The sequence below is a fragment of the Ambystoma mexicanum genome, chromosome 7q, assembly GCF_040938575.1.
Source record: "Ambystoma mexicanum isolate Mex_15411 chromosome 7q, UKY_AmexF1_1, whole genome shotgun sequence".
Classification (NCBI taxonomy): Eukaryota; Metazoa; Chordata; class Amphibia; order Caudata; family Ambystomatidae; genus Ambystoma; species Ambystoma mexicanum.
In genome coordinates this window covers 1,004,175,882-1,004,191,907 of record NC_090941.1, presented here as the reverse complement: position 1 = coordinate 1,004,191,907, position 16,026 = coordinate 1,004,175,882, and the positions used below count along the sequence as shown (strand labels likewise).

General features: G+C 46.8%; 1 protein-coding gene across 1 annotated transcript in view; it reads right to left on the bottom strand.

Moving 5' to 3' along the window:
* Positions 1–16,026, bottom strand: part of PGM2L1 (phosphoglucomutase 2 like 1) — a 1,482,539-nt gene that overhangs the window by 296,483 nt on the left and 1,170,030 nt on the right. Inside the window, exon 11 of the mRNA XM_069640198.1 lies at positions 6,607–6,736. Coding sequence (XP_069496299.1) covers positions 6,607–6,736 — 130 coding nt within the window. The remainder of the gene's footprint in view (positions 1–6,606; positions 6,737–16,026) is intronic.

Here is a 16,026-nt window from a genome sequence, read left to right as displayed (position 1 = left end):
AAAGCTTTCAGAAAAACTTAACTGAAGCCAACAGGCGCGGCTCGAGCTATTTATACTACAGATGACGTTGACACTCGACGGCAGCCCTCGAGGGACATCAACGCCACGACATCGAGCACAGCGCTCTCTGGTGTGGACATTTTCTTTACAAAGCAGCAAAGCTGATGATACGTATATCAAAGATGAGGAATACGTGGGAGGACACAATCCATTCGAAAAACAAAGTTGTATTACATGCAAAAAGTATCAGATGGTCCTGCAGAGTCGAACTAACGCGGAGCTTGGCTCACCCGAAGAAAAGTTACATCTTTTACACTGGAAAACTGCGAATTAACAACACTATGCATAATACACATTACAACATGATCGTGTGCTCTCCATTGGCTAACACCTACATCATTTTCTAATTATCCGCTATAGTCCATTACCCTATTGGTCACACATTTTCTAAAACACATTCCCCCAAATATGTGACCAGCTACATCATCATTGTGAAACTTGAGCTGATTGACTACCAGGTACATTGTTACCATAATACATTTCTCTAACAAGTAAAACGTTCTTGATCATCCCGTGATGTGCACCCCTCTGTCGGAGCCTGATCAAAGTGTGAACAGCGAGGTCAACTCTGCTATTGTAATATAATGAGCCTCGTCATTATACCAGACACTGAGGTACGCACAAACAGCCCCCTGTCTTTGTAGAGAAATGTATTGGCATCCCCTCTGCTCCTCACATCCCAAATCACAGTACAGCCCTAGCCCGTCTTCCCCCTTATACCTCTGGGAACCCAGGTGCCCATGAATGACGTGATCGGGCCCCACTCTTATGCTTCAATTTCGCGTATTTATTGATCCCTAGAGTGCGACGCCTGCAATTCGAATAGGATGACTGCTCCTCGGGTGAAGGCAGTAGTACTCCAAATCTTCACCAGGCCTTGTGGCATCACAGAACCCCATGGCCTGCTCACATGAATTCAACCTACAAAAGGGGCATCCCCACTCTTGCTCCCTTGACCCAACATTCCTTTCCCAACTCCTCAGAGCTAAATAGCTGGACTCAATTAACTGTTATTGGTACAGCGTGGCTGCCAATGGTCTTGACAGCATAATTTCTATCTGGGGAGAGACAGGTTGGGGGGTGGGGGGGAGTTACTTGTCTCAGGATGAACTGGTCAGAGCAACAGCTCCATGTTAGGCCTGTTTCTCATACTTTCATAAACGCATGTTGTAGCATATATTGAACTCCTGCTACCTTACCCCCTGGACCTCACCTTTACCGCAGCACTTCACTGACTCCATCTCACAGGCTATTCTTCTGGAGAGCAGTACTTTCCCGAGTTCTCCAGTTGTGAGTTGATGGCAAGTCTTCCAAGGCAGAGACAAGCTCTGTCCCATCCACTAACCATCCCCACGGACCACTGGGGGTAATTTCTGCTGCTGGACCCAAAACCACATCTTTACCAGCCACCCTTCTGCCTGGGACCTCACTGTGTTGCAGGACCCTTGAAAGTGTGTGCCAGCTTCCTCCATGTTTGGAACCCCGGGAAAGGACTAACATTTGGCCTCGACACCATGGAGTGGGACTCTCAGCACCTGAAAGCCAGAACAGCTGAGAACCCTGCTTTCAACGTTGATCCTCTGTGAGCTGTGATTTGAGCAACACAGTGAGGTCCCAGGCAGCAGGGTGGCTGGTAAAGATGTGGTTTTGGGTCCAGCAGCAGACATTACCCCCCAATGGTGGGGATGGGACAGAGCTTACCTCTGCCTTGGAAGACGTGCCATCAACTCACAACTGGAGGACTCTGGAAAGTACTGCTCTCCCAGAAGAGTCCGACAAAATCTTCTTTCAGGATTGGATTACAAAGGAGACCCCTTCTTTTAAAGGCCAACGTCCACAGGTGATTGGACTACAGCTAACCTGCTTGAGTTGTCCAATCCCTGCTCCTGAAAGGGGACTTTGCGCTTCTGACATCACACCTACCAAAGTGCTGTGTGCAACAGGAAGTGGAGGGGACAGGAAAGAGAAAAGAGGCAGAGAGAAACAAGTTGGCAGAACTTTCCATCTATAAACTATACATCTCTTTCCCTGGCTACACTAACCCGCCGCCCTTCCCTTCTCAATAGAATCAAAGTACTTGCAGCATGCTATTTATCTGATTCTACAGTGGTAGTTTTGTTTGGGGTGATTGCAGAGGGCTGCAAGTGGGGCCACGGCGACAATCATTACACATCTATTGACTGACGCTGTATGACGTTGGCCCAAGGTTGGAAAATGGAAGAGGGCCCCCGCTGGCCTGGTGGTGGGTCAAGGTGTGGGGCGTCCTGGCTAGGAAGAAGGTGTGCGCACAAGCGCCCTGGCTATGGAGAAGGTGTGCGCACAAGCTGCAGGGAACTATCAGAAATGTCTCAAAGTTTGGTTTCCCTTTGACAAATTTGTCAAAGATAGGGAGCAGCAACTTCATAAACCAGGTTTGCTTAAAATCTTCACCATATTGTAACTGCAATTACTGGGTTTTACTCTAGAGATCTGATGTTAAGCCACACTTGTTCTATTTTGTTTGATGTTTGTTTTGACTTTTCTTTTTTTATTTTATATAAATATTCAAAATCACTGAAGAACACAAGTTGGCAGAGGGCTTTCTACTGCTCATTCTAAGTCGTTAACTTCACTTTCTAGAAACGAACATTGAAATTATTGTTTCGAAAGGCACATGTGATGATGTATTAATAAATAAAGTTTTTTTTTTAAAAAAAAGAAATGCAGCACCCTGCTATGACACCTAGACCTTTTCGACTGGGTGTGCCCTTTGATTCATGTTTCCCGGGTCAGCTTCCCGTGGAGCGGCTTTCTCTGGGGAAAGGCTGTTACCTGTCCTTATAAAGGAACAAAGAGAAAATCCCCCAAGGGCAAGGTCTGGAATGAATGCACAATGCACAATGATTCCATGGCTGAACTGTGCCCACAAGGATGACATTTGAGGGATATCGATTTAATGTGGCTGGGATGACTATGAGAGAAGCTGGCCACCACACTCTAACTCAGGTGTAGCTTATATTTACAGTTCACCGTGCCACCAGAACAGGATCTTCAGCGTTATGCAATCGTTGGGACGGTGGTGCATATCTGAAATGCAGCTCCTGCGCTGCAGAGACTTGGCGTCACTGCAGCTGTCAAGAGAACACCTGTGACCTTTGAGCCTTCAGTCCGTCACTGGTAGAGAAGGCACTGCAATTCAGGATACTGATGCAGCCTATGCATTTGGCATGGAGCTTATGAAAGGGAAATAGGGTCAGCAGATTTCCCTTTAGAGATGGAATTGCCCACATCATTTTATTGTTTAATAAAAAAAAGCCAGAGCTCCTACACCCTTGCCAGATGGCAGTTCCTCACAACTTCCTGTGCTTTCGATGAATTAGCACATGGAAATATGCATCCTGAAAGTCCAGTGAAACCAACGAGTCCTGCAGTTTGAGGGCTTACAGTATCTGGGCTAGAGTAACCATCTTGAATTTGTCCTTGCGAAGGTACAAATTCAGCACCCTTAGATCCTGTAATGGGTGCAAACTCCCATCCTCTTGGAACCAGAAGGTAGGTGGAATACCACTGTTTGCCTCAATCAGAGCCAAGTAAAAGCTTGATTGTGCTCCGAGAGAAGTGGACAGACTTCCCCCAAGAGGATGGGATCCAGAGCCAAGGTACTGGTATGAGGGCCCTGGCCCAGAAATGCTGCACGAAAGGGAGACAATTGCCCTGCTGAATGACCTGTAAGGGGGAGGACGATGGCCATGGCCGCTCCAACTCTACCTCTTCCCCTCATCCCCTCAAGAAGAGTCTGCATGGGGTCGTCTGACCAGGACCACTTCAAGCGTAGGAGGCAGAGGGACGAAAACACTGGCCCCTTACAGAAGGGGCAGAGGGTTGTTGGACGGCTAGATCCAAGGACTTCGCAGTACCTTTGGAGCACTAAAACATCCGAAAGGTGTCATCTGCCTTAGCCCCGAACAGGTTCTGTCCATCAAATGGCAGATCTGAAAGCTTAGCTTGGACATCATGCATGAAACCTGAAGTCCTCATCCAGGAGGGATGCCTGACAACTGTACTTGTGGCCATGGATCGGCCGACACAATCAACCATGTCTCATGACTACAAAATCTGACGGGAGACCTTTGCCGTCCTGGACCTTAGACAGGAAACATTCTCTCATTCCTCTTCAGTGATTTGGTCTGCAGCGTTGGACAAAGCAGACCATAGAGCAAACGAGAATTTCACCAGGGTGCATGAGGTGTTGATTGCACGAAGGGCAAGGCTCCCTGATGCAAATCCTTCTTTCCCCTGGCATCCAGTCTCTTACTTTATGTGTGAGGTTTGCAGTTGTGGCCAGTACCACTAAGCTATCAGGGGAGGCATGAGTGGACAAGACGGCCAGATCCGAGAGGGAAAAGCAGTGCTTCCAAGCCAGTTCCCTGCCAACTACAGGTGGGGAAGCAGGCCTTTCCAACACCTACAGTCCGGGAGTCTCCACTGCTATGTTGATAAGGCAGCAGGGTTTCCATCTTGGGGCTTACCCAGTCTGCTGCCTTAAACACAGCATTTGCCACTTGCTGGCTGCACTACCACTGTTTATTGCCTCTATTTTTCTATTTATTTGTATTTATTATTATTTATCTGCTCTCCTCTGCTCCACACTTTCCACTATCCCCCTTCCATGCACTTTTCCCTTTCCCATGCACTTGCGCGTTCTCAATGTCACTGGGCCTAGTAAGAACGTTGTTGTTGTGTTCTCCCCTGTTCCCCTCCCTTGCCTACTCGCACTCTGAAACACTTGTGTATGAGCGCGATACAAATAAAATATCATATCATTTTCTTTGCGCAGGGGCAACATTTCCTCAGATTGACGGTCTGCACGACCTAACAGAACCGCACATCTTCACACTGGAGCTTCTGGACACAGATCTTTCCCAGAGGGCCTTTGGCTGCATGGACTGGCGTGACCTGCAGTCCTGGGTATCATGGTTCTTGCCCAAGTAGTAAAGAAAAATCTTGTGCAAATCTAATACCGACATCTGCCAGCCGCAATAAACACATACAAGGTATGAAATCCAAAGCCTTTATTGGATTAGGCATGGTGTCAGATGATGAATCTGTGGGAGAAAAGACTCAATTAGAAAGTGCTTTTTCAACAGGTCTCTGTCCAGAGGGTGGCTTATTCCAGGATTCAACACTAGGGTCTTGACTGCCGAGTTGAAGGGCAGCAATGTTTCTGAGATCCCTCATCCAGGATGTCATTCAAATGAAATCAAACCTTCAGTCTGGTGGAAGCCGACAAGCCCAGTTTTTCCACCATTTTGCCATCATCTTCTGAAAGGAAGCATGAGGATTCTCCGGAGGCCGTGCCAGAAAAACATCCAACTCTGGGGACGTTTTGAGGCCACTGGCTTTTATGTAAATTCGAAGCAACAGATCACGGATTTGCAACCTTAGGCTCTCAACGTGTTTTGGACTTCGACTTCCATCAGTTATGGCCAGCACACAACGGTGCAATGGGGTTCTACCCACAATGGTATCTTCTTCATTGGAGACTTCAGACATCCTCCACAAAAACTTGCAAACCGGGCATGCTCCTGAGGTACAGTGGCACCGAATGGCAATGAAAGGTGCAGACTGCGCCAGGAGCTCGAAGCCTGCTGAATGAGCAACACAAAACAATGCTTTTGTTTGTTGGTGCCGAACCTGATGGTGTAGGGTTGTGGTCGCGCAAGGGTTCTCTGCTAGCTACTCCGGACATGGTGTGTCAAGTGCAGGTATTGGATTGGGTGGGAAACAGTACCTGGGAACCGATTCCTCTGAGAGCACTATCTCTGCTTCTTCAAATAAGAATGGCAGCAAAAACACGATAGCATTATTACTCTTTGTGCCACCTGAATCCCAGAGGTTTACTTTATTTTTAACTTACAGCCTATTGCAACTCGGATCTGCTGACAATGCTTATGTCTCTTTAGGCTGGCCAGATATGTGTCACCCCCTCTCGCCACCCCCACACCCACATCCTAACCCCAAGTCATTTCTAACCAATCACCCCTTCAGAGCATCAAAGCAGTTAGATGTAGCCACACATTGGTCTTACATGCCACTGGTCAAGATATAGGTCTGACCCTGGGATGACCACCCCAAAAGATTAAATATAGTGGATAATGTAAGGGGACAAGGTCATACAGATGGATCCCAGAGTACCAGATGCCTATGGAGGGCATCAGCCCTCCTGAAATGGCCTGAACCTATTAAGGTTCTCAGAGGAAAATCTGTTGATTTCAGTTAAGAAAATCAAGACAGCTTTGGTCTGATCAACCCCTCTACCCAGAGTCACTCATACACACAAGTCTAAACCCTTTTAGTACCAGAACCCATACCAACAGTCTTAAGAAACATCATAATGAGTACATCCTGGTTCTTGTTGTACAAACATCCCCAAGAGCAAATTGTGGGTTTTTCAACCATTTCACTGCTCACCAACGCCCATCGCCACAAATCTGAATTCCATCAAACAGATAATGGAGGGTGTGTGTAGACAAGACAATGTAAATCGGAAAATGGTCTAAAACTTACTTTTCATAAATGTCAATGAGCTGTTGGGCAAGAGTATGTTTCTTTGCTTCTAGGTAAGATGCCATCTCTGCTATGACCACAGCAGCACTTACGCCATCTTTATCCAGTACAGCAGTTCCACACATGAACCCTTAAACAAAATGAAAAATAATAAATGTTCAAAACATCACGTGAAGCACAAAGTTTGTGAGAGGGTGGGGAGAAGGTGTTACGGGTTCAAGGATAACTGAATGGAGTTAGAAAGTGGTGGTTTGGCACAGGGTACGACTGCATGACGTGTGCTTCACAGCTATAGGATATAAGCAGCAGTTAAAGGACATGGTGACAAAAAGCAATGTTACTTCCTAAAACACTTATTCCGCCCATGCCCATCACTCCGAAGGGATTCTGCAATTTAAATGTCACTTCTCTGAGCACCGACGGCTACCAAACAATTTCCACGTTTTTCTGCTTATATCACTGCGAGGAATTCGACCATCCACACAGGGAGAGTGTGCTTGTCTGGGCTTTTTGATTTTTTATTTATTTAAAATAATGAATGGAGATCAACCTCCAGAAAATATGTGGGGGCATTCCCGAACACATTTCCCACGCTCACTGTACAACAGAAAAATAGTAATGTACTCTGGGAGGACAGCTTACCAGCGCCGTCCTCCACTGTCATGTGTATCTGACACCTGACAGCTGTGGGTACAGCAAAAGCCTCAGGCCGTGGACAGCCTGATTACCATTTCAAAGGCCCCATGTAATTGTATCCCCATTCTTACACCTTGCTGGGGGCGGCGAATACTAAAGAATTTTAATTAGCAGACCTCAGGGAAGGCTTGGGTGCAGGAAGTGAAAATAGAGACCAGAGCCAACACCGCTTTGTAATGCAATCTGTCAACTTGGTACTAACACCCTTCCTTATGAAAGGGCAGTGAATATCCTGTCTGGAACCACTCGTTTCAGAGGGGAGAAGTATGTGAATTGTAGGAGACAAAAGTCTGCCTGCAACCCCCTACTTCAAAGGAGGCCCATGTGTTGACCAAGCGATACGTAGGGCTCTTAGTTAGGGATACACTTTGATGTACAGCAGACAGGAAGATGGGTGAGACTTAAAAGTATATGTTGTCATCCTTCCCCTGTCTGTTGCCAAGCACTCTGATTCTGACCTGAAGCATCACTGAAGATTGTTGGTGGGGACCCAGGATTGGTTCAATAAGGTGGGCTTAGCCTGCACCAATCACTGGGGCCCATTACTGATCAGATCTGAAGACTTCGCAAGGAGCAAGAAGGAGGACTCATTTGGACCCGAGCTGAAGGTACAGTCTACCTTACATCTTCCGCCAGTGAAAGATGGCCAGGAGTTCCAAGAGGGAAGCAAGATCCCTCCTCTAAACATCTCCCAGGGAATAAAGGGAGATACCGGACTCAGAGGACCTGTCCAGCCGCTCCTGAACCGGTACCCAGCCAGCACACAGCGTGCCCTGCTAGGTTCTGACAGCAAGATTCCTAGGTGGGAAGTGCCAGAGAGTCTGTGGATAAAAGGACACAAGCCCTACAAAAAACTCTAAGCGGAGTGCCACACAAGCATCATCCAGCGTCCATCTTTTTAAGGACAATTTCGAGACAGTTGAGTCCTCGAACGGCATCCAGCTGCACCGCTTACTGTTGCCATGCTGCAGTCGCCAGAGCCGCCTGAGACGTCTGCCAAGCCTCACTTGCCAAACTGCCTGCCGCCTGGTACCCGCAGCTGTCTCCCGCCAATAACTCTGTGTCAAGTGCTGTGAAGCACCCAGGAACCGCCTCAACGCTGTCGAGCACCAAGAACTTCTTCAGCACCAGGTACATTGTGGTTCTGCCCTCCTGGTCCTTCTCCCAAGGCCCCTAGAGACAGTTATGACCCTTTGCCCCTTTGGTGCTGAAACCAAATAATCTTGAACTATAAGACTGATTACTTTACCAACTACCCTCCGGTCAGTATCCAGAAAGCATCCCTTTCCTTTGTGAAACTGTCTGCGCTCTGTGTTCCTTTACAGTGTGGGCTGTAATTGTAATGTGCTAGAACTGTCTGTTGTAGTAATAATAAAGTAGATATTTGTATACAACCTTGACTGGACAGTCCCTTTGATCATTGGGTAATAATTGTATTTTCGCTGTGTTGCAACTAACCAACGATCCACGACCTTGCAGAGATAAGCCTGCTGTTCTGTCCAGGATAGCAAAATTGGACAAAGAGGTCTTATCATTTACTTGTATTCCAATCTGTTCAGATCCCTTCTAGTGTACTAGAGGTGTGGGGTTGATTGATGGTTTAGAAACCGATATTCATCCCTGGACCACTGGTGGCCCGGATGTTGATTCTTCACAATAGCAGTAATGACCGCTTCCAGACCATCTCCTTTAAGCTTCCTTCTGTCCAGGTCCTAAGGTAGGATGATGATCAAGAGGAGCAGGGTGGTTGTAAAACATAGTTGAGTGAAATTATTGAGGCCCCTGTAGAAAGCCCCAAGGTCTCCGACACCCTGGCCATCATCCACTGGAAAGCTGCATGAGGCTTGCCTGGAGTGAGAGCCGGCAAGATATCCATCTCTGCTGGTGCATCCAAGCCACTGGCAACACATAGGTCCTCAGCTAGTCCCAAAACACCTACACCTTTCCCGTGAAACTCTTTGGGGGAGCCCCTCTCTTGCCTGGAAACCATGGGCTCCAACCAGGATGGTACCTGATCACATTCCTCGTCGTAGATGGAATACATCTTCGAGAGGAAGGCGTCACTTGGAAGTAGAGTGCACTCCCGGGGAGCTTCCACCACACCGATGTCGATCGACGCGGAGGACGTCTACACCAGACCCAGAACCTGGACTGCGGCACCCCCTAGGTAGGATCGTCCGGCACCTGGGCCCTTCAGTCATTTATGGGACCAGGCCAGAGTGAAAAGATGTGCAGGAGTGGATTCCAGCGCATTTCTTGCCAGACGCAACAGATATGGTGGGACCCTTTAGTGCCCCGGCCACAGCCGAAAGTGCCTTTACCGGCACCATGGCAAAGATGTCCATCCTTCGGCAAAATGCTTCCAATTCCTCTGTAGTGGAGGAATGGGTGGGGAAAAGGGAATTGTACCTGCCGTTCCAAGGACTCCGTGGAGCGTGGCTCCTCTTCTTACAGGATGAATGATAGTGAGAGGAACCACTCGGGGAGCGGGACCTCTTCCAGTGCTGCTGCTTCTTGTCCTTCTTTCCCTCCTCTTTGCTGTGTGTGTGAATTCGAGCGAGACTGCGGCTCCACACTCTTCACCTTGTGGACAAAGGTGAACAGTTTGGCTGTCCTTTCCCTGAAAGCCTTCAAGTGCTGCTCCACCAAACAAAGACGGATCTGGTGCAGATCCGAAACCGACATCTGTCGGCCGCAAGCCACACACAGCTTGAATTCCGAGGCCCTTGATGGAATCGGCATGGTGTACTGAATTATTTTGTTTTGCTTAAGCAAACGTGTTCCGATCAGCGAACAGAGTAGGTGGGAAAAGAAACTGAGGTCACTGAGTGCAGTGCCTCAATATATACTGGCCCAGACATGTCCGGTACGGGTCATGTAGAGGCGTTGGGCGGAGCTGACATGGAGTCCTCTGGAGGTGGAAAAGTAGAGGAATAGCTGCGCTGGGATAGGATTATCAAAGATGAGGAATCCGTGGGAGTAAGGAATCCATTAGAAATGACATGTATGTTAGATTTCCCATTGCAGTTGTAAGGAACTCATGGTGGCAACAGTAAAGACAGACACAAGTGATCACAGTTCAAGGGTGTTTATTGAACTGCAAATGCAGGGTGGAAAAACACCTATTCTAAACCTAAATCTAAGATGGGAGCAAGCGTCGACCATCGAATGAAAAATAAGGCAGTCCTTGTGGCATTGTGTCAAAATAAAAGGGCCTATACTAAGAAAAGCCTATTGCCAATTCCTTACAACTAATTACAAAAAGAGTGTGGGATAAGGGTTCAAGAAAGAAAGAAGTGTTCACAAATAAGTCAGGATGTGATTGCCAGCGGTCTCCCTTATCCACGTTTTCAGCACGGGACAAGGTGGGACCTTCGAGCACAGCACACGCTCAAGCTTTCTCCTCACACGCAGACAGTTCCGTTCCAGCTATCAGGTTCTTCGATGGTTAAGTCTCTTTTCAAATATAAGTCTCTTTTCAAATATAAGTCTCTTGCCTTCGAGGGCCTGATGTATTCAACAACAAACAAAAAGTTCCTCTCTCAAATGGACTTTGGGTGAGGAATTTTCACCCCTGGATCTCCCTCGACCGGGCTCAGACCCACTTGACAAGGGGGACCATTCACTTCCCCTGGTCTTCTAATGCTTCCTACTTTCACAAGTCTGTCTTTTTAAACAGTTCTTCAGGCTTCGTCCCCGATTGTCAGCTTCCCTTGCCGGGTTCACTCTCGCCAACTTTACACAAACAGTTCACCATGGGGCTTTAGACTTTGCCCCGTCTCGTTAGCATCCCTCTGCTGGGTTCACTCTTGCCAACTTTTGCAACCCTCTATTCAAGCGGGAATCATTTCCCTTTCCTTCGCAATCATCTGTTGGTCAAAGACTTTCGACTGTACAAGACCCCTGTATGACCACTTTGACCTATCTTCGCCTCTTTCCAAGGCCTTCTGGTTACGGTAGTCTCTTATCATCGGGTAATCACCCAGAGTTTCCAGAGTGAGCACACATGTGGTGCCGGATGCCTCTGTTGCGGGTTTTCCCACTCTTTCCCAATAGTTCCTTTCAATCTTTCAAAATTCAAATTTAGCTGCTTGTTACTTTTCGTTCAACTCTCCCCTCGACTCACTGGCTGTGATGAACTGCTCGGCTTTCTTCTCCTTCAAGTCAAGGTTGGTACCACGGAGACCAGCGTCTCTCCCCGGCTTGGTTATCAGCGGAGGAGGGTCTTGTGTACCGTAGACATCTGTTGCAATACACGCTGGCTACTGTTCTCAGTCTTAGGTTTCCATCTGCAGCGGTTTCACGGGCCTTTGTCGGAAAGGGAAAGGTCACGTCTCTCCTCGTCACCCCCTGTGTATGCACCGTCTTTCGCCTCCTTTTGAACTGCCGTGCTGAGTTAGCCCTCACGCTGTGCGGTCTGCCTTGCTCATCCTGTGCTCTCATGCTCCACTCTTTATCCCTGTGGGGAAGAGGAAAGGCCAACAGGTGTTTGTGTAATTCTGGTCAATTGCCTGACCCTTGTATTGGGACATGTCAGGTAAACGGTTCTGGTGTTAGTCCATTGTCTTTCGTGTTGTGCGAAAGTGTTCGTGTCGGAAAAGGGGAGCAGTGTTTTAGAATATCCTACGTGGTAGGATGGGAAGAAGGGGCTGAAAGAAGGGGGATACTGCGTCTCATACATTGGTGACCCACTCCTATTCGCCAAGGACCCCCCCATCCAGTGGATCCTCCCTCACTGGTCCACCCCCAGGAATTGGATCCAACAGTGAGGGCCATTTCCTGGCCACCTGGATGACAGATCTCCAGGGACTAGCTAGGGAGACACCTTCAGATTTCTCACAAGGTGAGTGAGTAAGGGAGACAAAGAGCGGGAGATAATGAGACTGTACAGTTGAGCCCCATACAGTAAACTTCAAATGTTCTGTGCCGAGAACCTTGTGCTTGTGTGTGGTCTTGGGCATCCTTGCAGACTCTGATGCATGTGGCTTCAAAAGCTGTGGCTCTTGTGATCGTCGGGTTGATGGGACGACCGAATTTGTCGAACACCTATTTCCTCTTGGTATTGCGAGTGGGACATCTTAAGCAATCCTCTGAAGTCAAAAGCAAAGAAGAAGCAAAGGCTCAGGAATGAGAGCAAGCAATGGTGAATGGAATTTCAAGGTTAAAATATACCCACATTGGCCATTTAAATATTAATTACGAGACACAGTTGAGCCTTGACAAACTGATTGGAGCAAAAGTATAAACTACAAATATAGTGCGACACTTTTGCAAACATCGATTTGCAGAAGGAACATCCAGCAGTGCCAGTATTTTCACAGAGTATATGGTGAAGCAAGCTGGTACACAGAGATATCGCAAGTGAATTCCACATAATAAGCGCTCCACCTTCCTTTCTCCTCTCTGCCTCTCCAACGGTCTTACTTGCAATGTTTGATTTCTGAACATACTGGCCTTCCTGATTACAGAAGCAGTGCCAACTGAAATCTTCCCATTTGGAGTCAGATATTAATACACAGTATGTGTAGGAAAGCAGATACAGTATCAATTGGTGGGTGGAATGATTGCAATGCAGCAGAAACATGTGATTGTGGGTAAAGAGCATACTTTCTAAGTGTTATGTACGAATGCATTATTGCTATATTAAAAGAGATAATTATTAGTGTCTGGTATGAAGAGTAGCAAGCTGCAGTGTCTTTTCTTAAAGTTGATCACACTGAAATCAGTTACCTGCCATTTCCCCCTGCATGAACTCTGCACGGTTGCTGTGTCTCCACTTAAAAAAGCTACAAAATGGATCCCATGGACGTAGGGAGAAGGGGACTAGAGCTAGTCCCATCCCCCCTCTCCATGGCAGCTATTGCGGCAGCGGGGAAGGGCCGGAACAAAGAGTTCCTGGCGCCGCAGAGGGACTTACCTCATGCCCGTAAGGGAAATTGGTGGTCTCACGCTTCTGAGGAGGCTTGGAGTGCAGGTAATACCATGAGGTGTAGTCCTCATTCTGGGCTTCCTGATTGGCCTGGAAACCCTCTGAGACTCCCTCCCTCCCTCTCCCCCCTGGTGGGTAATGTTGTTCTGAAACACTGGTATCTAGGTCTGGTGTAGATGCAGTACACACATCTTTAGCAGAGTGGAAAATAAGTCAGAATTCCACATTACTGGTATCCCAATGGTAGGTAAAACATAAGTGGGAGAATTGACAAACAATTTAACCTCTATATAACTCATTGAAGTTTTGACTTCAGGATAGTGATCTAAAACGATCATCTCCTGTTACAGATGCAAAAGGGTAGTTTATCCTTTTTACGGGACAGCTCTGCAAAGCATGATATACTGTCTAAAGGTGTTCAAGAAAACTACCAACATAAACTGCTTTTTCAATTCTGCTCTACAATATCAGACTGTGCAGGAATGTCCCACAAATGTCCAGTTCCAAACAGAGGAGCAGGTCCCTCAACAATTTAAATGATGGTTTGTATTTTGCACAAGGGACCAAACAATATCTAACAGGGCTTTTCTGCACTCTGTTAACCAATACAGTTTTAACCAGTACAGCATTAACATATGCTTAATAAGGTATCCAATAAAAAAGTAACCACTAGATAAGTGGCTAAGTGCAACAAATTAGGTTGACTTTGCAGACTGAGAAATCAGAAGGTGTCTCACCCGCTAGTCCTCGGGGATCTGTCATCCAGGTGGCCAGGACACACCCATCGCTTTTGGATCCAGTTCCTGGGGGTGGACCAGTGGGGGAGGATCACCTGGGTGAGGGGTCTTCGAGGGAGTGCTAGTGGGACACCTGATGGCAAGACGCGGTATCCCCATCCCTGTAACACCTTTTCACACGGACAGCCCGCTCTGGGAGAACACAGACTCACACCTGAGCACTCTACCTGACATGTCCCACTATGGTCAGGCAAGGTCAGGCAATTACTGGTAACCACTCACACCCGACTTCCATTAAGCTTCCCCACACGGATAAAAGGCGGGCATGAGAGCACACTCTGAGCGAGGCAAAACACACGAAGGAACAGTATTTTTCAGACCGGTGCTGAATAGGCGTTCAACAAACCCATTGAAGTTCAATAAACTGTGATCACTTGTGTCCGTTTGATACCATGCCTACCTAACAAGACCTGCAGACAACACGTCATCATCCGCAAAAAGCAAAACTTCAAATGTTTCTCCTCTCAGCAGAGGGGCGTCTGCCTCAATTGTGACAACAATGATTGCAACTTTGCTAATATATTGGGAGAATTAGAGTGGGCTAACACACACCCTTGTCAAACACCATTAACACGTGAAGCGGTTTAGTCAAATCCACATCCGCACCCCAGTGAGATTGTTTGCATACAGACTCTTAATAGCAGACAACATTGTAGGGGGCACTAACAGATTGGCCAATACTCCCAAATACTTGTGCCTTGGCACTGTGTCAAAAGCGATCTAACTGATCTATGTAAGGCACAGAATTTCAAGCTGCAAGCCACTTGCAAGCTATAAAAAAGTAACTTGGCACCTCAATTCTATACATACAGACAGCACACCATTGCTTAGTTGCCAAGAGTCAAATTTCACTAACTAACGCGAGTGGGGAGTACAAATTTGGCACCCTGGTATATATATGTATATATTTAGGCTGATGAAGACCATGCAGAGCTTCTGTCTTCCGCATACTACAGAATCTGAAGGATTACATTGGGACAAAATATTTGTCAACCGCACTGACCCCTTTCTGAAGCCAACTTGCTGATGTGTAAGATCATTGTTCTCTGTGCTCTAGATTTCTACAAGTGGCAGAAAGATTTTGCCATAGACTGGAGCTAGAGTACTGAATAGGAGATTGGCCTGTAAGGATGGGTTTCTGCTATCAGGGGATTTCAACTCCTGTACCATCTTGGACTTCTACATGAAATCTCACCTGATTATTAGGTTTACAGGTGGCCAATGCTTTGTCATATATGAAGAGGATGTTTAAAGTGGCCAGAGTAAGTAATGGTTCTCCCGTACCCTATATAGTAACCAGTTCTTGAGAATTATTGTGTGACTTGTCTTTACATTTCTGTTTTTGAAGTAATCTGTAATCCTACTAAGTTGTTTTTATAAAGACTAGGAGCCAAGATATTCTCGAACTGCACATTAGTGGTAGCTGCAAAATCACACAAAGTGTATATTTTATCAAGTAAAGCATTGGCTTCACTAATGGATGCAATGACAAGTTGCAATTTGTTTGGTTGCAGCATAGGCCCCTTATCTGTAGGGCTGGTTGCAGGGCTGGGGAAAGGCAAGCTGTTGCCTTGTGCATGGTCATAATGCAGAGCCCATAAGATTATATCAAATGTTACACAAGAAAGAAATATTACAACTGACCAAAGGCCTAATGCATAGATAACTACCAAAACACAATGATTACAAGTGCGTGTATAATGTAGTCCATCAGTTAGTACAAAGTAACAACAAAAGTTGTGGTCCAACAGTCATAGGGCTAAATATTCACCATTACAGCAGGATATGGCTGAATAGCTGGATGGGCCTGCCCAAGTCCTTCTATTCCACCCTGCTGTATGGCGCTCATGTCTTAATTCTTAGATACGTCTTAAATAATTTGTTTGTAACAAGTGTGAGTGATGAATAATGAAATAAAGAATAGGTCAGTGAATGATCAGCACCTAAGTGTTCCAAAATCAATACACTAGCAAAATGACCAATTACAGTATGGAAACA